This window comes from Herpailurus yagouaroundi, unplaced genomic scaffold (genome assembly GCF_014898765.1).
Source record: "Herpailurus yagouaroundi ecotype Mexico unplaced genomic scaffold, PumYag 213, whole genome shotgun sequence".
NCBI lineage: Eukaryota > Metazoa > Chordata > Mammalia > Carnivora > Felidae > Herpailurus > Herpailurus yagouaroundi.
This window is the reverse complement of record NW_024412444.1, coordinates 10,608,029-10,629,785: the sequence shown is the minus strand read 5'-3', so window position 1 is coordinate 10,629,785 and position 21,757 is coordinate 10,608,029. Positions and strand designations below refer to the sequence as shown.

The 21,757-nt window shown below is 44.0% G+C and overlaps 1 protein-coding gene and 1 long non-coding RNA gene across 8 annotated transcripts in view; one reads left to right on the top strand and one right to left on the bottom strand.

Moving 5' to 3' along the window:
• FLNB (filamin B) overlaps positions 1–21,757 on the top strand; it is a 142,987-nt gene that overhangs the window by 58,058 nt on the left and 63,172 nt on the right. For all 7 annotated transcript variants that reach the window (XM_040454656.1, XM_040454658.1, XM_040454657.1 and 4 more), the window contains exons 3-11: positions 1,802–1,899; positions 4,380–4,527; positions 12,166–12,284; positions 13,341–13,418; positions 14,813–14,975; positions 15,803–16,000; positions 18,601–18,738; positions 20,265–20,391; positions 21,467–21,603. In XM_040454656.1, the coding sequence (XP_040310590.1) occupies positions 1,802–1,899; positions 4,380–4,527; positions 12,166–12,284; positions 13,341–13,418; positions 14,813–14,975; positions 15,803–16,000; positions 18,601–18,738; positions 20,265–20,391; positions 21,467–21,603 (1,206 nt within the window). The remainder of the gene's footprint in view (positions 1–1,801; positions 1,900–4,379; positions 4,528–12,165; positions 12,285–13,340; positions 13,419–14,812; positions 14,976–15,802; positions 16,001–18,600; positions 18,739–20,264; positions 20,392–21,466; positions 21,604–21,757) is intronic.
• On the bottom strand, positions 15,570–21,273 carry LOC121016806 (uncharacterized). Its single transcript, XR_005784472.1, has 2 exons — positions 21,165–21,273; positions 15,570–15,867 (listed from the first exon to the last, which is right to left on the bottom strand). It is a non-coding gene; the product is annotated as an uncharacterized LOC121016806 (long non-coding RNA).

The following is a 21,757-nucleotide window of genomic DNA, read 5'->3' as shown; positions in this document are numbered from 1 at the left end:
TTAGTTAATTTCCCAGCACCCTCTTCCTTGCTTCCACCTAAAGACACATTTCAGGATACCTCTTTACCAGTTTAAACCTGTAGATGTTTACTTCAGTCCTATACTTCTCCTGTTTACAGAGGCTTTTAAGATGATTCTAGGTTTGGGCTTTTGGGCAAGTGGATTTTTGAATTATACAGAATACAGTTGCTAGTGCAGTCTTTTTAGATGTATCTAGGAATAGGATTGTGATATTCTGACTTATAAAAGAAACATATATTTTAGTCTTTGTCCCTTTCCTGGCACAGAGCTCCAAAAACCCTTGGAATTTAAGTGATAAGAGCCAGGACAATGGTTCCTTTCAACCACACCTGAGTTTATGTTAATGAGATGACTTTTAGACAGCTGCTAAGGATGGGGGCAGGTGATTAGAGGGTCCCAACTGTTAGCCCTGTCTCCTAACCGCCAAGGTTAGAGGAGAGGAGATGGAAGTTGAGTTAATCACTAGTGGCCAGTTATTTAATCAATCATGACAACATGTTGAGGTCTCCACAAAATTCCTTGAACTATACATTTGAGGGAGCTTTCAGGTTGGTAAACACAAGGAGGTGCTGGGAGGGTGGTGCACCTGGAAAGGGCATGGAAGCCCCACACGCCTTCTCCCATACCTTGCCATATGCATCTCTTTCACCTGGTTGTTCTTGAGTTGTAACTTTTTTTTTAATTAGAAAATTTTTTTTTTAATTTTTTGAGTGAGAGTGGGGAAGGGGCAGAAAGAGAGAGGGACAGAGGATCCAAAGCAGGCTCTGTGCTGACAGGCTGACAGCAGCAAGCCCGATGTGGGACTCGAACCCACAAACCGTGAGATTATGACCTGATACAAAGTCAGATGCTCAACTGACTGAGTCACCCAGGGATCCCAAGTTATAGCCTTTTATTTAAAAAAAAATGTTTTTTAAGTTTATTTATTTATTTTGAGAGGGAGCGTGTGCACATGTGTGAGCAGGGGAGGGGCAGAGACAGAAGAGAGAGAATCTCAAGCAGGCTTCATGCTGTCAGTGCAGAGCTTGATGCAGGGCTTGATCTCTTGAACCTGTGAGATCATGACCTGAGCTGAAATCAAGGTTCAGACACTTAACCAGCTGAACCACCCAGGCACTCTGAGTTGTAGCCTTTTCTAAGAAATCAATAATCTAGCAATTAAATGGTATTCTTGAGTTCTGTGATTCACTCTGGTTAATGCTTGAATCTGAGGAGGCGTTGTGAGAACCTGCAATTTATAGAATGGTCTGTTAGAAGTCCAAGTGACAGCCTGGACTTGCATTTGGTGAAGTGGGGGAAGGGGACAGTCTTATGGGACTGAGCCCTTAACCTGTGGGATTTTACACGATTTCTACATAGATTGTATCAATTTTGAGTTAAATTGTAGAACATCCAGCTGGCATGAACCCTACACGTTTGGTGACTGGACTACAGAAGTGCAAATGTGGTAGGGGGGGAAAATCCCCTGTAAAAAGGCACCAGGCTCAAATAGTTTTATAGGCTTTGTTTATTTATTTATACCACACCTTCAAGGAATGAATAATCCTGTGTTAATGCAAGAAAATAACGGCCTGAAGGAGAATTCTCAGTTTAGACTCAGAATAATTTCTACTCTGGAGGAGTGGATACTTTTTGCCCTTAAAATATACAGTTCACTGTGATTTTAGGAAGAAATTGTTCTCTGAATTAAGATACCAAAGGGGTTTAATTTAAGCACATGGCTTCCTTTAATCTTTTCAGTGAGTTAATATTAACAGAATCTTTTGTGTCATATTAACAGGTCTGTGTCCAGACTGGGAATCCTGGGATCCACGAAAGCCTGTGGACAATGCACGGGAAGCTATGCAGCAAGCAGATGACTGGCTGGGTGTCCCACAGGTATATGTACAAGCAACACCATGTCCCATGGGGCTATTTCCATCCTCCAGCTTGTTCTGAGACTCTGTGGATGCCTCTTTCGGTGTGGCAGGCAGTCTGACATCCTCAGCCTCAGCCCTCAGAGAGTATTGCCTATGACACTCTCCCCTCTTCCTCAGTTTACCCATAATAACAGGTTCTCATTGATTGAGGTGCTTGTAGATCATTCAAAAATCTTCACAGTGCTCTGTCACATGTGGCAACTTTTCTAGTGTTTCTGCTCCAAAGATCTCAAAGACTGTCTTGAGATACAAGACTGCAAATGTGGACTTTAATGATTAGGTTGAACTGTAAGAAATAGCCAATATTTGACCACTTTTTACATATTTTAGAAGTTTTTTTAAAGATCCAGTATCTTAGGGACAGTCACAGGACTTAGAAGTTTTTTTTTAAAATTTAAACCAGGATGACTTACCATTATTGGAAATTGTGGAAGAATTTGTATTGCTCCTAATCCTATCACAGGAATATGACAAGAGAACTTGGAAATTGAATAAATCTTGGATATCATTGACAGCAGCCACATTACGTAGTTGAGGTCTTGTCTTCTAAGGTTTTTCAAGGAGGCTAAAAAACTCCCTCTGACATTTAAATACCAAGACTCCCATATTTGAAGCCCTGGTCAAGAGAACTTGTAGGTGGCCAGTGCCGTGGATGGATGACCTCACCACTGGTTACATTATGGACTAAGTAATCAGAGCCGAGTTCAGTGTATTTTGTAATAGGATCCCTTGGGAGATAGAAAATTTTGCCTGTATTTCTTTGGTTTTGACATCATGTCTCTGCTTCATGGCCCATTTCTTGGCTCTCCCACCCTCAGTAAGTAGTGTGGTATCTTTTTTATCTCCTCTAACCTAAAACCATCTCCTTTTGACGTACGTGTGATGTTGGCACTGTATAGTTGTTGAGGGAGCTGCCTGGAAGAAATGTCAAATCAATGCACATCCTACATTTTATGGAATGAGTGAAGGCAATTGTTCAAACCCAAGTAGCTGTTCTGTTGCTGGAGGATAATGATCAGTATGTTTTCTGGTGTGTGTGTGTGTGTGTGTGTGTGTGTGTGTGTGTGTGTGTGTGACTTTGGGGTGAGGGAAGCTGGGTATATATGTTATTCATCTGCATTTAGTTAACCCAGTTCATGAGACAGAGCCTTCTGTTGGTCTGAGGAGTACTGCCTTACCTTACCTCCTCAGCACCCTTATGGGGGGCAGAGAGATTTTTTGTACTGTTTAGGACTAGGTCAGGTAGTAGGCCTGAGGCTGTGATGCCTTCAAGGAGGCTACCTGCCGAGCATGGGTGTAATGTTGCTCCTAGGCTACATGTCAGGAGAAATTAACTTCCTCCCTATTTTTTTTAATGACTCTTAATGTATTAAAACCCATTGTCATCAGCTCAGGCCGCTCTAACAAAATACCATAGATTAGATGGTATAAACAATGGAAGTTTATTTCCCATATCTGGAGGTTAGAAGTCCAAGAGCAAGGTGCCAGCAGAGTCAGTTCTTGGTGGGGGCCCTCTTTGTGACTTGCAGACAACTGGCGTCTTGCTGTGCCCTCACATGGGAAAGAAAGAGAGGTCTGGTCTTTCCTTCTCTTAATAAGAGCATTAATCCCATCCTGGGGGCCCTATCCTCATGACCTCATCTAAACCCACTTACTTCCCTTGGGCCCCACCTCCTAATACCATTACCCGGGTGGTTAGGGCTTCAGCATGTAACAAGACCACAGATCTAATATGTTGCTGTGTTCTCTCTTTTTTTTTTTATTACTATTTTTTATTGGTAGCAGAGTTAATAGAGATGCAGGCAATGGGTAGATGAGCAAAGGGAAAGGCCAGTTTATGTGCTTTTTGGTAATATGTGCAAATCCTGTGTATACTTGTTTCTTCTTCCTCCTCACTTGACATAGCTTACCCCTTGTGGAAAGTTTCCCCAGGGTAGGGGGTGAGCAGGCCTTTTTTGGAGGGTGGGTGTGCACCTCTGGAAATTACATATAGAATTGCCTGGAGGAGGGGCTCCTGGGTGGCTCAGTTGGTTAAGTGTCTGACTCTTTGATTTCAGCTCAGGTCATAATCTCATGAGCCATGGGTTCCACATTGGGCTTTGCACTGACAGCGCGGAGCCTGCTTGGGATTCTCTCTCTCTCCCTCTCTCTCTGCCCCTTCCCTGCTCGTGCACGTGTGCACGCATTCTCTCTCTCTCTCAAAATAAATAAACGTTAAAAAAATTGTCTGGAGGGGGTCCTCAGCTTCCGAAACGAATAATGACACCTCTAAAAGGTTAAAAACACTGACATTGGCATGTAATTTGATATAATTTCACTTAATTTAGAGGCTGACTCAATTTCTTAATGTCTATAGTGTTTGACTTGAGACATTTGCAAAAACTTTAGTGGTTATAAGTGATGTACTCTGGGTGTTCACCTACCATGCTGTTATTCTAGGTCATCACTCCTGAAGAAATTATTCACCCCGATGTGGATGAGCACTCGGTGATGACTTACCTGTCCCAGTTCCCCAAAGCCAAGCTCAAGCCGGGGGCTCCTCTGAAGCCCAAACTCAACCCGAAGAAAGCCAGGGCCTATGGCCGAGGTAAGCACTGGTCTTGCTGGGTTTGAGACTTGTCCTCTGGTCTTAGACATGATTATGTGGCTTCAGGAAGAAGGTTCTTAGAATCAAGAATGTATAGGCTTGATCCTTGAAGACCTCCCAGGCCTCCTTTGTCAGATGCTTTCTTTACCTCAAGGTCCATTTGTTCACGAGCAACTTTTCTGCTTTGTGAATCTAGGCTTTAAGAAATGCTGCTGCTGTAATGTGATGGAGAATGAGTTTATTGCATTGTGATTTTAGTGCAGTAATCGTGGGATGAAGACAGGACTGTTTTCCCATTTTTCATATGAGAAATCAGAGAGGCCTGATCCCCTGGGGATAGGGGGTGCAGGTGCCTGTGTCATCAGGCTGCTGATTCATTTCTCCTTTGGTCATGCTCATGCTGCTTCAGATTTCCACATGGGGAGGGAGCTCTTGTGACCCCCTGACAGACACTTCCTTGCTGAGACATCCTGTTTATGATCACTGAGGCCACTGCGGGCTGCAGGACAGTGTTCTGCTCAGAATGTTATGGTGGGGTAAAGGCATATTGAGGCATTTGGTGTTCTGGCTGCCATCTGACTTCAAGCACACCAGCTTTTTAAGAACTGTTGTGTTTCAGCCCAGGGTGGTTTCTGGTAAAGATTAGCCCCGTGAGCTACAACTTACTCCCTTTGTTATGGGGAAAGGAAGGAGTGCATTATATTTCTTAATTTTCGTAATTACAGTTGGGATCACATTTAGAGGCACAAGATATCTTGTATATCGTCTCCTAGAATCTGCAGTTCTAACCATTCTAACAATAGTTTTCTTGAGTCCTTTGTGTGGGGGGGGGGGGGGGGGGGGTTGTCGAATTCTTGAAAATGCACTGTAGGCATTGTGACAGTTCACTCACAAGCCTCTCCTAAAAATAGGGCATCCTCTTGTATAACCAGTCTTCATTATCACAGTAAGAAAATTAACAATTTCATATCAACTAATATCCAGTTTATGTGAAAATTTCCCTATTGTCCTAAAATTGTCTATCATAGTTTTGCTGTTTTATAAACCAAGATCTGATTAAGATTCACTACAGGGGCACTTCGGTGGTTTAGTCAGTTAGGGTCATGATCTCAGATTTCATGAGATTGAGCCCCACGTTGGGCTTTGTACTGACAGCACAGAGCCTGCTTGCGATTCTCAGTCCCTCTCTCTGTCTGTCCCCTCCCTGCACGTGTGTGCTGTCTCTCCAAAGAAAGTAATAATAAACTTAAAAAAAAAAAGATTGACTTACTAATTTTGTTGTTTCTTTAGACTCTTTTTAAAGAAATGTGTTTTTTGTTTTTTTATTTTGAGAGAGAGAGAGAGGAGAGCATGAGCATGGGAGGGACAGAGGGAAAGAGAGAGAAAAAGGGAGAGAGAGAATTCCAAGCAGGCTCTGCACTGAGTGCAGGGCCTGATCTCACAACCATGAGATTGTGACCTGAGCTGAAATCAGGTGTCGGGCTCTTAACCGACTGAGCCACCCAGGTGCCTATAGACTTTTTAAATCTAGAATAGCTTCCCGTAAAAAAATTTTTTTTATGTATAACATTGACTTCCTGAAGAGTGCAAAGCACTTGTCTTGTAACAAAATGTTCCATACACTCATTCCCTTTGAAAATAGCATTTCCCTACTTGGTGTCAGCTTAGTCTTAAGGTGACCAAGGGCCAGGTCAATGGTCCTGTGTGCAGTTCTCAATCTTAGTGGTCAGGTTCTCATCTGTTTGTTTAGCATGATTTAGAACACCAGAGAGACCCTGATAGTTCTGGAACAAACCAACTTGCCTTTTGAGGTTCCTTTTGACATCGAGGTGGCACTGTGCAATCATTTGTGTGTATCGGGACTGGGCACTTTGTTTGAAGCCCTTCCCGGATGTGCATTCACTTAAAGGTTGGCTTGTCTGTGCTTGTTTTTTGTTTTGTTTTTTTACTGTTTATGTATTTTAGAGACAGAGCACAAGTGGGGGAGGGGCAGAGAGAGCCGGAGACAGAATCTGAAGCAGGCTGCAGGCTCTGAGCCATCAGCACAGAGCCTGATGTGGGGTTTGAACCCACGAACCATGAGATCATGACCTGAGCCGAAGTTGGACGCTCAACCAACTGAGCCACCCATAAGCCCCTGTCCATTCTTGTTTTAAAAGTGTTTTCCCTAAAGCATAATGAAGAGCGGTGGCTAGAATAAGGAATCTCTGATTTTCAAGGTTATGCTTCTTTAATAGCAAAAAAGCTTCAAACAGCAAAGTAAATCTCTTGTTAACAAAATTGGTCAAATGGATTGAATTTAATCAAGGCATAAAATGCTTGTTTGAGGTCACCTTATCACTGGCTGTCCAGTTTCCCCATTGTTAATGTGAAACGGTTTCCTTTCACGATGCTGTTTTCTAGAAAATGACTATTTGCTACAGTTCAGGAATGTAGCTAGTCATTGCCATTTCCTTCATCTGCTTTTTTTTTTTTTTAAAGATTTTATTATTCAAAAAAAATTTCTTTTTAATGTTTATTTGTTTTTGACAGAGAGAGAGAGAGAGAGAGAGAGACAGAGCATGAGCAGGGGAGGGGCAGAGAGAGAGGGAGACACAGAATCCGAAGCAGGCTCCAGGCTCTGAGCTATCAGCACAGAGCCTGACGCGGGGCTCGAACTCACAGACTGTGAGATCATGACCTGAGTCGAAGTCGGGTGCTCAACCGACTGAGCCACCCAAGCACCCCTTAAGATTTTATTTTTAAGTAATCATCCAACAGGGAGCTCCAATTCACAACCCTGAGATCAAGAGTTGCATGTTCCACCTGCTGACCAGCCAGGTGCCCCGGATCTGCCTTTTAAAAATTTTATTTTATTTTTTATTTATTTATTTTTTAAGGTTTATTTATTTCTCAGAGAGAGAGAGAGAGAGAGAGAGAGAGAGAGAGCGAGAGAGCGCGCGCACACGAGTAGGGGAGGGGCAGAGAAAGAGGGAGACACAGAATCTGAAGCAGGCTCCAGGCTCTGACCTGTCACCACAGAGCTTGAACTCGTGAGCTGCGAGATTATGACCTGAGCCAAAGTCGGATGCTTAACCAACTGAGCCATCCAGGCACCCTGATCTGCCTTTTTTAATATTTTCTGTCCTTGTGGAGAAAACACACCTTAAAAAATATATATATGTACATACATACATGTATGTACTCATAGGTATATATTTTTTGCATTTTTTTTGTTGTGGTAAAATATACATAAGATAACATTCCCTATGTTAACTGTTTTAAAATGTACCATTTAGTGACATTAAGTACATTCACCGTTTTGTACAACTGTCTCTACCATCCATTTCCAGAATGTTTTCATCTTTCCAGACTGAAACTCTATACCCATTAAACTACAGCTCCCCATTTCCCCCTCCCCCAGCTCCTGGAAACCTCCATTCTCCCTTCTGTCTCTATGAATTTGCCGACTCTGGGTACCTCATGTAAGTGGAATCATAAAATATTTGTACTTTTGTGTCTGGCTTACTTCACCTAGTAAAATGTTTTCAGTGTTCACCCATGTTATGGCATGTGTTAGAATTTCATTCATTTTTAAAGCTGAATGTATATACCCCACGTATACACCACATGCTTTATCCACGCTTCCGACAACGGACATGTGAATTGCTTCCACCTTTAGCTACTGTGAATAATGCGACTATGAACGTGCGTGTGCAGGTATCTGAATCCCTGCTTTCAGTTTTTGGGTATATACCTAAAAGTGGAATTGGTGGATTGTACAAGAATTCTGTGTCTGTTTTTTCTCTTTTTATCAGTAGGAGGGCCAAGTGTCATTTTGGGCAACAGAGCCACACATCAGGCCACATGGGTAGAGCCTTAAGATTTTATCTTTGTCCTGTGGTGAGACCGAGGGCAGGGGCAGTTTCTTTCTCTCTTGTGTGGCCACATTGCTTCATTTTTGCCTAGTGAACCAAAGTATAGAGAACACTTCATCTTCTAGTTTCTAAAAGGATTGAGAGTGTTTTTGTTTTGTTTTGTTTTTTAATTTTATCTTTTGGACGTTGGCCAGATTGCAGTTACCAGCCGGTTGGCACTTGCAGATCTTACTCACTGAGACCCATTCACTGAAAGGATAGAGGGCTGGAGTGAGGCAAACTTACAGCCACAAACAGATCTTTGTGGTGGGCTTGCTTGCGGGGTTAGGTATGTCGAAAGCATGCATCCGTGAGCTAAGCGGAAACCTCTATTAACACCCATGTTCTGAGTAAAGCATTCACTGCAGAGCAAGCCTTAAGCACCCTTGTGAGGAGTCTGGGGGAATGTGTCCTTACAGTTAGCACAGCTGTGAGAGAGTTCACAGAGGCTGGGTGGGGTTCAGCCTCCTGACCAACCATGGTTATTAGCCAAGGTGGGCCAACCCAAGCCCAGCCTTGGGTAAGTAGCAGAGTAAATGATTTCTCAAGCTGTTGGAATCAGATGGACTAGGTATTTGTGCATATCTTAAGTCCATATTTATGTATTAAGTGACCTGATCATTACATACATTCTAAGCGAAAGAAGAATGTAGAACATAAAAATTGAAAACCCTGCTTCCCAACTGCTAAGCCCATTCTTTCCTTCAAAGTCCGAGGTATTTCTTTCCTGCCTTTTTTCTGTGCCGAAATGAATTCCAACTATGTAGCTTCTTTAGTTTGCATTTCTTTTCTTTTTTTTTTAATTGTTTTGAAGCTTATTCATTTTTGAGAGACAGAGTGTCAGTCAGGGAGGGGCAGAGAGAGAGAGAGAGAGAGAGAGAGAGAGCGAGGAAGACACAGAATTCAAAGCAGGCTCCAGGCTCTGAGCTGTGAGCACAGAGCCTGACGGGGGCTCAAACTCACGAATGGTGAGATCATGACCAGAGCCAAAGTTGGACACTTAGCCAACTGAGCCACCAAAGCACCCCTTAATATCATCGGAAGCCCAAAACATAATGAGCAATAGCAGTTGGTAGATCTTACAAATATTTTTAAAATATTGAGCAGGCTGCTAGAACCCAAGGCAGAAAATAGCAAAGTGGAATGACTTTGGGGTTAATAAATACAATCTTTTTTTTAAAGGTGTATGACAGAATATTAGCAAATAGTTAGCAATATATGATAATAATTATTCAGCATGATCAAGCAGAGTTTGTTCCAGGGATGCAAGGCTGGCACACGAGTAGAAAATCAGTCAAAACAATCTACTACCAGGGCACCTGGGTGGCTCAGATGGTTAAGCATCTGACTCTTGATTTTAGCTCAGGTCATGATCTCACGGTTCGTGAGATCAAGCCCTGAGTTGGGCTCTGCACTGACATCACAGAGCCTGCTTGGGATTCTGTCTCTCCCTCTCTCTCCATCACTCTCTCTGTTCAAGCAGGTGCATGCACGCATGCTTTCTCCCTCTCTCTCTCAAAATAAATAAACATCAAATAAAAAATCTACTACCGTAACAGGCCATAAAGAAGGAAAATCACAGGGTCACATCAATTGATACAGAAAAAGCATTTGACAACATTCAACAGGCATCCATGATAAGAACTCAGAAAGGAGTGCCTGGGTGTCTCAGTTGAGTGTCTGACTCAGGTCATGATCTCAGCTGGGATCCAGCCCTGTCAGGTGCTGTGCCTTCCCATAAAAGGGAAAATATAATATGTTGGACTTCACCAAAATTAAGAACATAAAAAATGTCATGAAGTGTGGCCTGTGCCTTGAAGTCTTGGCATGGCACATGAAGATTGGACTGTGTTGCTGAAGCTTTCTTACAGTGAAGGCACACTCCTGGATGACTCCACTCTCTTGCAAGACAAGTGCCCTTAGCCTCCACCCTGCAGGCCACCTAGACCATCTCAAACAGAACTCAAAATGCTGTGGAGACAATGATTGGACTTTACTTTTAAAAACTATTTATTTATTATTTAGATTATTTTATTTTATTATTTCCTAGAGAAAGAGAGAGTGAGTGAACAAGGGGCAGAGAGAGAGAGAGAGAGAGAGAGAGAGAGAAGCCCATGCAGGCTCTGCACTGTTAGCACAGAGCCTGAAGCAGAGCTTGAGCTCACCCAAAGTGGGGCTTGAGCTCACTTGATGTGGGGCTTGTACTCATGAACTATCAAATTATGACCTGTTCCAAAGTCAGATACTTAACTGAGCCACACAGGTGCCCCACTTTAAAAACTTTTTAGAACAATTTAAACCTTTTTGTAGTTAAGAGAACAAGAAGACAAACTTAAGGCCAGGAGAAAATATTTGGGAGCCACATATCCAACAAAGACCTAGTATCTAGAATAAAGAAGGAACTCTCAAAACTCAGTCGTAAACAGAATCCAATTACTAAATGGGCGAAAGATGTGAACAGACATTTCACTGAAGGGTGTGTACAAATGGGAAAGAAGCACATGAAAAGATGGTCAGTATCATTGGCCATAAGAGAAATGCAAACTAAAACCATTACACATCTATCAAAGTGGCTAAAATAGAAAGTAATGATAATACCAGATGCTGGCAAAGATGCAGAGAAAGCAGATCTAGAGCACTCATCCATTGCTGGTGGGAATGTAAAATGATGCAACCACTCTAGAACACAGTGGGGGCAGTTTCTTAAAAAGAACTAAACTTGTAACTACTATACAACCCAGCAATTGCACTCCTTGGCATTTATCCCAGAGGAATGAAAGCCTGTGTTCATATACAACCCTGTACACTAATGTTTATAGCAGCTTTATCAGCAATAGACCACTGGAAACAACCCAAATGTCCTTCAGTGGGTAGATGGTTAAACAAATGGTGGTACATTCATATCATGGAATATAACTCAGCAATAAAAGAACAAACCATTGATACAGGCACCAACCTGGATGAATCTACAGAAAATCATGCTTAGTAGAAAAAGCCAACCCCAAAAGGTTACATGATGTGTGATTCCATTTATATAACATTCTAGAAATGATAAAATTATAGAGATAGAGAACAGATTAGTGGTTGTTAGGGTGGGAAGAGGGTGGGGTGGGAAGGGAGTGGGTATGGCGATGAGAGGGCAGCAACATGAAGGATCCCTGTGGGGATGGAGATGTTCTCTGTCTTGACTGTGTCAAGCTCAGGACTCTTGTGATACTGTAGTAGAGTTTTGTACAATGTAACATTTGGGGAACTGGATAAAAGGTATTATTTCTTTCACCTGCAGGTGGGTATCTCAAATTATTTTGCTCAGTCATCTCAAAATAAATAGTTTATTTAAAAAAATAATGATTGAATGCAATTTTTAAGCCTTTCAAGCAATACAGAATTGTCTTTAGTGAAAAATGAGCTCTTCTCCCATACCTCATTCCTCCTTCCCCCGTGTCACCTCCCTCAGGGCAAACCCCACTGGTAGTTACTATGTTCATTTTTCATAGTTGTAGAGACTTCTACTGAATTTCTCTCAATATTTCAGAATTGGATATCACTTAAATAACAAGGACAAAATTAGGGCTTTTGACCTGTTTGATAATCCTTGTCACAGATGTTCTCGTATGGTAGCTACAGGCTTGGGTCCCATCTCTCAGTTCCCCCAGAAGGAACAGAACAAGGGAACACTGTGGGTGATGGCCTATGTCAAGGCCCCCACCTAACTTGTAATGTGCTTCTGTAAACCTGACAGGAATCGAGCCTACTGGAAACATGGTAAAGCAGCCAGCCAAGTTCACTGTGGACACCATCAGTGCCGGGCAAGGAGACGTGATGGTGTTTGTTGAGGACCCAGAAGGGAACAAAGAGGAGGTATGTTGGAAGACGCTGCCACTCCATGGAACCTTTGGGGCTGTGACAGGGCCAGGGACCGTGCGTTCATTTTCTAAGAGGATCCTGTGGCTTAGAGCAGTCAGAGTAATTGTCCCAGGACTATGCCTTGAAACATAATAGAAATCAATACCCAAGGACACAGTGTTTAATAAAATAAGGGATACTTTGTATTTAGCAAAGGCCTTGTAAAATGAAGTTTCAGATGCTCAAGACCAGAATAACAACAATACTGATGCAGTACAATACAGCCACATACTGTTGCTTTACTCTCTTCTGAGACTGACTATCCTTGGTTCCTACCTCTGGGCCTTTGCCCATACTGTTCCTTCTATTTATCTTCATAACACTGGATTTTATTCCTGGTGCTTAGCACCATCTGAAATTCTACACTTACTGGTATATTGTCTGTTTCTCCCACTGACGCAGGGACTGTGCCTGATTTATTTTTGGTATCTGACACTAGGCCTGGCATTTCATAAACTTTTTTTCTTTTTTTAATGTTTATTTATTTTTGAGAGAGAGAGAGAGAGAGAGAGAGAGACCAAGAGAAAGACAGACACAGAGTGTGGGTAGGGGAGGGTCAGAGAGAGAGGGAGACAGAATCTAAAGCAGGCTCCAGGCTCCAAGCTGTCAGCACAGAGCCTGATGCGAAGCTTGAGCCCACAAACTAGGAGACCATGCCCTGAGCCAAAGTTGGATGCTTAACCAAATGAGCCACCCAGGCGCCCCCATAAACTCTTAATAATTACTGGACCAATAAAGGTTTAAGTTACTCGCTTTATGGTCCCTCTCATCTATTGAGTTCCAGCCCTGAGACAGTGGAGAGTTAGGACTTGGGTATACATTTGTGCTACATGACCTTGTTTCTGTGACTTTAGGCTGCTTCTTTCCTGGGGCATCCTTTAGAAGTGATGGTGCAGGAAATCACCAGGACAGGGTCTTCACCTGGCACCTTGTGGCAGGGCCTTGGCTGTCATAGCATACTTTTACTGACACCCATCACCTTCTCTAACTATTGCTCATTTTCTGTCCTAGGCACAAGTGACTCCAGACAGTGACAAGAACAAGACATACTCTGTGGAGTATCTGCCCAAGGTCACCGGGCTGCACAAAGTAAGATGAGGTGTTCTGGCTGTTGCTTTGACTGCTCTTCCTTGTTTCAATATGTGTCTCTTAGGAAGGTTGAATTCTACTAGGTTCTTTGCAATGTCTTAAGATTTTTTAAACTCCATCTGGGTGACAAGTGGTTGTAGCTGCATGCCTGGAGTATAGATGCTAAGCTGTGGGTTCTTTATCTTTAATGCTTCCTTAAGTACTCCTCTTTGGGGTGCTCCAGAGCATCTATAAGTATTGGGGCCTAAGTGTGGAGAAGGCCAGTTGAATATAGTCAAAGCCAGTGTCCCAGTCATGCACCTGGAAAAATGCTGGGGGTCTGGTCCCCAGGTTCTTCGTCTCAACAACATTTTGAGTTCTATTTGAGTGGGTGTCCAGTTGGCTATAGGACAGGAGCCAAGGGAGCCTTGCAAGAGAGTAGGGTGACCCAAGAGTGTGCCTTTCCTTGGAAGAAAGCCTTCAACAGCACACATGGGCCTATCCCTGTGTACCATGCTAATATTTTGAGACCTGGACCATACATACTACCTTGGTTGTTAGTGAATTCACCTGGAATCATGGCTATAGCTTTTTCTTACACCTTTAGGATATCACAAATTTAGGAGAAAAAAAATCTTGAAGGGAGCATTTATGATGTAATTAATTCTGTCAATTCATATGAAACCCAACTCCATGCCCCTTCAAATTTAAAAGATGAGAGCTCCAACTCAAATTTTATTTTATTTTTTATTTTTACTTAAAAAATTTTTTTTAATGTTTATTTATTTTTGAGAGAAGAGAGAGACACAGAGCATGAGCAGGGAGGGGCAGAGAGAGAGGAGACACAGAATCTGAAGCAGGCTTCAGGCTCTGAGCTGTCAGCACAGAGCCTGATTCGGGGCTCGAACCCACGAGCTGTGAGATCATGACCTGAGCTAAAGTCGGACACCCAACTGACTGAACCATCCAGGCGCCCCCAACTCAAATTTTAAATGAAAACCTATACTGTGTCTCAAATTTATGTATCTGAGAATGATTTTTGGTTCCATGAAAAATATTTTGACTCTGGGTTTGAAATCCTGGAACTATACCTTGTACCACTAGGGGGGTCAGTGGCCCCTTCTGCAGCTGCCTTCAAGGGTAAGTATTTGTTCATATCCTATTATATTGGCTAGCCATAACTGATGTAAGCATTTTTAGTTTGCTGAAAGCATGATGTCCTAGGCCCAGCCTTGTGGCCAATGGAGCCAGGTGGGAGTCCCATTCAAGTTGTTTAACCAGGGCCTCTGGTTCCAGCCACCTTTGTATGTATAGTTAGGAGGATGGAAGAAAAGATTGTTAATGCATGTAGCTTCATATGGTGGTCTCCCTGGGCAGGGAGAAGTGACTATATCTCATCTATCTGTCACCCGCAGGTTACAGTCCTCTTTGCAGGACAGCACATCTCTAAGAGCCCATTTGAAGTGAATGTTGACAAGGCGCAGGGAGATGCCAGTAAAGTCACTGCCAAAGGCCCAGGCTTGGAAACTGCTGGAAACATCGCCAATAAGCCCACCTACTTTGACATCTACACAGCAGGTATTGTGGACCAGGCTTTCTTCTGGAGCCTGAGATGATTCTCAGGAGCCCCAAAGGTTTGGGATGCCTGACCTTTTGTCTTTTCAAACAACCAACAACAAAAGTGCCTTTTTCCAAGTGTGTTGGTTATGTTTATAGATTTTCCTAAAAAAATTTTTTTACATTTATTTATTTTTGAGAGACAGAGAGAGACAGAGAGTGAGCAGAGGAGGGGCAGAGAGAGAGGGAGACACAGAATCTGAAGCAGGCTCCAGGCTCTGAGCAAGCTGTCCGCACAGGGCCCAATGTGGGGCTCGAATTCATGAACTATGAGATCATGACCTGAGCTGAAGTCGAACACTCAACCGACTGAGCCACCCAGGTGCCCCATGTATTTATAGATTTTACTAAACCAGCTTTTCTTCTTTAAGATCTTACACTCAAGCTTGACTTTAGTTATTAATTATCAGGTAACTTCTGCACACATTTCTGACTTGAATAACCGTTGCAAAGAAACTAAGTTTTGAGAATCATCTGCTAGACCAAATTCTATGCAAGGCCAGGGTGGGGGCTGGTGGGGAGGAATAAGGATAAGGTGGGGAGGATAAGACACGATTCTTAGAACATCACTTTCTTTTCAGTGTAGAAAACTTAGAAAATATGGAATGGGAGAAAAGGAAAGTTTATGACCCTCCTCCCCCAACCAGAAAACAGTTGTTTGCATCTTGGCGTGGACTTTGACCTTCAGAGTACCTGTCTCCTTCGGTCTCCATCTTGTACCTGAGCTCATCCACAGTGAGTGTTCTGACAGGGTGACCTGGGCTCACAGAATGCTTGTTCTCTCCTAGGTGCCGGTGTGGGTGACATTGGTGTTGAAGTGGAGGATCCCCAGGGGAAGAACACTGTGGAATTACTGGTGGAAGACAAAGGAAACCAGGTGTATAGATGTGTGTACAAACCAGTACAGCCTGGCCCCCATGTGGTCAAGGTCTCCTTTGCTGGGGACACCATTCCCAAGAGTCCCTTCGTTGTACAGGTTGGGGAAGGTGAGTGCTGAGGTGGCCAAATATATCTGCTTCTGGCATTGAGGCTGACGGTGTGCACAGCTGGGCTCCGAGGCCAGGGGTATAGTGGGGGCCACACTGGACTCGCACCTGTCCCCTTTCTGCCAGGTCCCCTTTGGTGGGAAGTGGCTTGCTTTGTCCTCAAGATATTAATATGAACATCTTATTGTGAGCTGTGCGCTGACCTAAGTGCTTCACTTGTATTAACGCATTCAGTCCTCCCCAAAACACTCGTGTCAGAGGGTCGTCACTGAGAGATGCAGGACTGAGGCCATTTGGGCAGTTGGTGTCTGTGGCTGAGGTTGGCACCTGTGGCACTGCTGGTGCCCTGTGGCCTCCACTGCTTGGCCTTTACTGGCCGTCAGGCACTTAGCATGACTGCATCTAATCATCACACCAACCGGTGTGTTTCAGGTGCTAAAATTATCTCCAGTTTTCAGGTGGAGACACTGAGGTTTGGATAACATAAAGTATCAGTGAGTACGGACTAGGCATCAGTAGAAGTAGAACTCAGGTCTCTTTTGACCCCTTACCCATGCTGCTAAACCCCTTCTGCAGCCAGAGCATGCTTTTTTCTCTAACGTCAGATCCCTTTCCTTCTGACTTTGTTGTTCTTTTGTTTTGTTTTGTTTTCCAACTCTGTTGCCTTTTCTAACCAATACTTGCCTTTCCCTGTTCTGTCCTCTGCATCTGCATCCGTAGAACTGGCTTCTTCTCTGAATCCTACCTCTGGGTCAGCCTGGACCCCGAAGCTGTTGGCTTCCTAACTGAGAGCACTGGGCCAGAGGCATCTTGCTGGGTAAGGGCTGGTCGAATGGGACTTCCATGCCAGTTCCCTGTGCTGCCTGCACACACTAGCTGGGCCTGTGCTGTTTGTGACCTCAAGACGTGACAGTGTGGGGGTCAATGTTACTTGTCTAGCTGGACCCCAAACCTGCTCTCTAGGTACACTGAAACATGTCTAAGACATCTCAACATGGTGGAGGACCTGGTGGTTTCTTTCAAACTCTTTAGCTCCATTTAGTGTTTATATGAACTGAGCAGTTACCCTTTTGATGTTGAGACTATTACCCATGTTCAGAATTTCCATGAGTGTTTGGTTGTTTTTTTTAAGACACATAAAAACCCTCCGAGGGAAGTCCTGTCATCCTGTTGTGACTTATTTCTGGTATGACCGACTTTTCTCCTTTTGACAAAGGAAAAAAAACAAGACCGACATATTCATAAATAAAAGTCTCTTTGACATATGCAGGAAAGAATTTTTAACAGCTTTCCTGTTCTAATATTGTTTTCTGATTCCCTCTCACTTGTGGACTACATTTTTCACCTTGCATATCCATCCATCACTTGTACTATTTAGTATTTAATTGATAGAGTTTTTCTTTTGATGTACTCACCTTTCCACTACTTAACTGATTTCATATAAAAAAAGAATCTTCATGCCATTTTCACAATGGAAAACCAGTGTCGCTTGCCATAAAGTGTGGCCATAAAACTTATGTTCATCCATGAACCAGCTAAAATAATCTCCAACTCCTAGGATATGAGTATATCTTTTCGGGAAGCAGTTGTTTGCCAAATAGCCAGCTGAGAACATTGCAAGGTGGAGGCGCCAGAGGAGGAATTCTCTTCCTTCTATGCAGTAAAGAGTTTCATCCTCTGGAGTCTATGATCTCACTTCTAGCATATAGAGAACTACCGAACGTGCAGTGTCAGATTTGGAAAGGAAAAGCTACTTAATAAACAACGTGACATTTTGCCCATTGCTTTCTCTTTTCTGTACATAAAAGAGTTGCCCAAGTTGGCAAAGAATTCCTAGGGTACAAGGATGCATTTTATCAACCATGGGACAGTAGTTTTGTGGGCCTGTCATGTAAGAAGTACCAGAAACTACCTTGGTCCTTAATTTTTAGACTTCTGACTTCAGGTTTTTTAAACTAGATCCAGAAATCAAATGGAGAGTGGCGTTTACTGCTAATTGTTGCATTTATAGCCACCCACATTCTGATTACCTGGTGACAGCACTAAAATATTTGTCTGCCATGGCCAGGGTGGGGTTGAATGGGTCTCTTTTTGAGCTGTCCTCTGGCTCTTCATGCGGAAGACGATCACATTTCGACTTTTAGAAATGGCTGATCTGAAGTTGGGAACGTGGTCAGATGTTTTCAAGTGCTACATTTTTCAAATAGACTTGAAAAAGTTTGGTCTTCCCAATTACTGGGCCCTTGAGTATGGCAATGAGATTTAACTCTCCTTCACTACCAAGAGGATAAATGCCAGGATTCAGCGGGTTCCAGGAGCTCAGCAAATGCATGCTGTGCTTCTCCTTCTTTCTGTGCCAAAGTAACTGCCCCCCCGCCCCCACGCCCCTACTGTCTCTCTACGGTGTGGCTGGACAAAGTTATGTTGTGTCCTTATTTGCTAGCCTGGTGTGTTCCCTGAACGGGACCCTTGGCCTCAGGCAACTGCTGCAGGCGCTCTGTGCAGAGCAAACATTTTCTTGGCGGGTGGCTCCAAGTTACCTTGGCTTGCTCAGCTCTAGCGAATGAAAGGTTGAATTGATGTCAAAACTGTGTTTGCAGCCTGTAGTCCAAACGCCTGCCGGGCCAGTGGCCGAGGCCTGCAGCCCAAAGGCATCCGCATCCGGGAGACTGCAGACTTCAAGGTTGATACCAAAGCTGCTGGAAGCGGAGAACTCGGTGTGACTGTGAAGGGTCCTAGTAAGTGCTGCTTTGTTTCCTCATCTCAGGTGTGACTTTGGCTGGCTTTGCAGCCATAGCATATGGATTTCATCCCACAGCCAGTTTTGATTGATCCCAGAGAGCTATGTCAAAGAGTTGAGGCAATCTGGGCTCCATGGGGATTGGTTGATTAGTTACGTCTACCCTGGATACAGGTGGGAACAGTGGTAGCTTGACCGCCTCACATATTAAGGCTTCTGGGAAAAGAAAAAGCAGTGATGCAATAGAGTTTGAGAAGTGCTCTCCTTGGAATGACAACCTGAAGTGGCTTATTTTTTATTTGAGGAAACCTAGGCTCGAGAGAAAGGGTCTTGCCCAAGGTCACACAGCTCATAAGCATCTGGGCTGGAATTCAAGCACAGTCTCTAAAGCCAGTAATTTTCCCACTACAGGTTACATTTTATAGATGATGAAATTATGCCAAGTACCTAATTACTATGATCAGTGCTTATAGAAGGAGAATAAAATTCCCCTAAGATTAAGTTTTCTTTGTAGATAACTGCTGTTCATGGAGGGGTGGGTTGCACTCTGCAACTCATTCTTCCTCCCTTTTTGGGGAGGGAGACTGCAGACACAAGGTCAGGTGTCTGCTCTGCTTGTGTTTTCCCCTGCCACAGATAAGCAGCTCTCCATTGCTGGCTGCAGGTGTAGCAGCCCTCAGTGGGAATGTGAACTTCCTATGCCAAGGTTTCTCCCACCCTCTGTGTTCCCAACAGGCTGGGGCAGGAGTGTTCTGAGCTCCAGGAGGTTAATATTTGATCTCGGAGCACCAAGCTACGAGGAGGGCTGTGCTTTAAGGGTGGCCAAGGTTCTAGACTGCCCAGACCTGGAGCCAACCTACTCTGGGGCTGCCTCCTTGCTGGCCTGTTGCTACAGGAGCCAAGGAGGCATTTTCTCTGACCTTGGATTCTCGCTTGACTAAGTGGCTTTCCCAGCCAAACCTCAGGGCTCAACATAAAACAAGTTCCTACCTGATGGCTCAGTCTGGAGTTTGTGGTGCAGCATCTAAAACCTGTCCTCTTGTGGAGAGCATACAGGAACTTTCTCACTTTTGTCGTCCAGCTTTGAAAAAAGATGTGCGAGGGCAGTAATTTATGCCAGAAATTCATGCCAAATACTCCTAAGGGTTCTGTCCCTCCTCAGTTTTGTGAGAGGCTAAGACAGCTAGCTATGATCGTTAAGGAAAATTGAGATAGGACTAGATTTGTCTGAATATAGTCCCAGGAGGTCCAGGACCTTGTGGCCTTCTTTTAGCTCAGCGAGCCTACTAATGCCGTTTAGCTGGGAAGTCTTCCTTTTCCCCACACTTTGAGGCAGAAATGGATCTATTTTTAGGCTTGGATTAATCTCCTAGGTTTTGAGGGTCTCACACTCTGAGGCAGCCCACTTCGTTTCCCTCTGTGGCTTATGTCTTATAGATATTGCTGTCTTTCTGCTCTCGTCTTTTGGATGCTTGTTCTGAGCCTGGAATTGCATTGGAAAGATGGTGTGCTTTCTTCCCACAGAGGGTCTGGAGGAGCTGGTGAAACAGAAAGGCTTTCTGGATGGAGTCTATGCATTTGAGTATTACCCCAGCACCCCGGGGAAATACAGCATTGCCATCACGTGGGGGGGACACCACATTCCAAAGAGGTGAGTCTCCAGCTGGAGTTGCGTCTTCTCTGGAGGCGTGCTCAGTCCAGGGAAAGAGATCTGCTTTGTTGAAAACTTTTTTTTTTCCTCATAGCAGCACACAGACATTTGGCCTGTTCTCAAAAACAGCAGAAAGTCACTGTGGTTTCGGCTGCCTTGCTTTAAATCAAATGCTGGTGGTTTGGGGCTGGTGGAGGGCGGGGGGTGGGGGAAGCAGGGAAGTCAGAAGGAGCAGTAATAGAGAGCAAATGGGCTGTGTGTCTATATACCCTTATATAAACTAAGATTCTCTTTCTTTCAATGTGTGCCTCTGTTCAGGAATGCCATGGGGGTAAAGTCTGCCATGGTTTACATTAAAATTCTCTACGTGAGTGCAGTCACGAGCCAAGGGACGCAGACTCCAGCTTTGTCTTGTGGGCATCACAATTACCCTCCCCTGTTCATGTGTTTTCCAGCTTTCCTGGGGGCAACTTTAAACTCTGAATAAATTCCATTTACCTTGAGAAATATCTGGGCATTACAGGGTTCTGAGAATCTAAGCAAACTTTTTTTTTTAAGTTTATTTATTTATGCAATCGCTACCCCCAGCATGGGGCTCAAATGAGCCCCGTGTTCTACTGACTGAGCCAGCCAGGCACCTCTCTAAGCAAACTTTCTTTTTTTTACTCTCCCATATCAAAGTTAAAGCGTATTCATTCATGCAGGAGATAAAGCCTATTCAACCTAGTTTTCTTCTTTATAAGCAGGATCTAGAGAAGTATGCTGTCTCTTACCATCCAGAGCTCACAGTCTGGTGAGGTCTACATTCAAGGGTGAATGATCAGAAGGATATTGCAAGGCAGTGTGTCTTGAGTGCCCACCCAGTGGCCACCTGAGTGCCCCGAGGCAGCCACAGTCCTTTATATTGTTGACATAACAATGACCGTGGGGGCACCTGTGTGGAGGAAGGGGTTGGCTAGATAGACATTGGGACTGTAGGTAAAAGGAGTGGAAAAAATATGTGCAAACAACTTATGGCTGTTTGTAGTCTCTTCTTTGTTCTTCTTTAATGCTTTTTCTGTTCCTTTTCTCTTAGCCCCTTTGAAGTTCAAGTTGGCCCTGAAGCAGGCATGCAGAAAGTTCGTGCATGGGGCCCTGGCCTCCACGGTGGGATTGTCGGGCGGTCGGCAGACTTCGTGGTAGAGTCCGTTGGCTCTGAAGTGGGGTCTTTGGGTAGGTGGAAGCAGCTGGCCAGCGGCTTCTGGAAAGCTGAGATTACATGAGGCCTGGTCCCAATGTCAGGCTGAGAGTTGAGTCCTCCTCCAAGCTTCACTACCCTTAGCCCCCTTGCCTCCTGACCATCCATGGCCAGCTCTGGATACGGCTG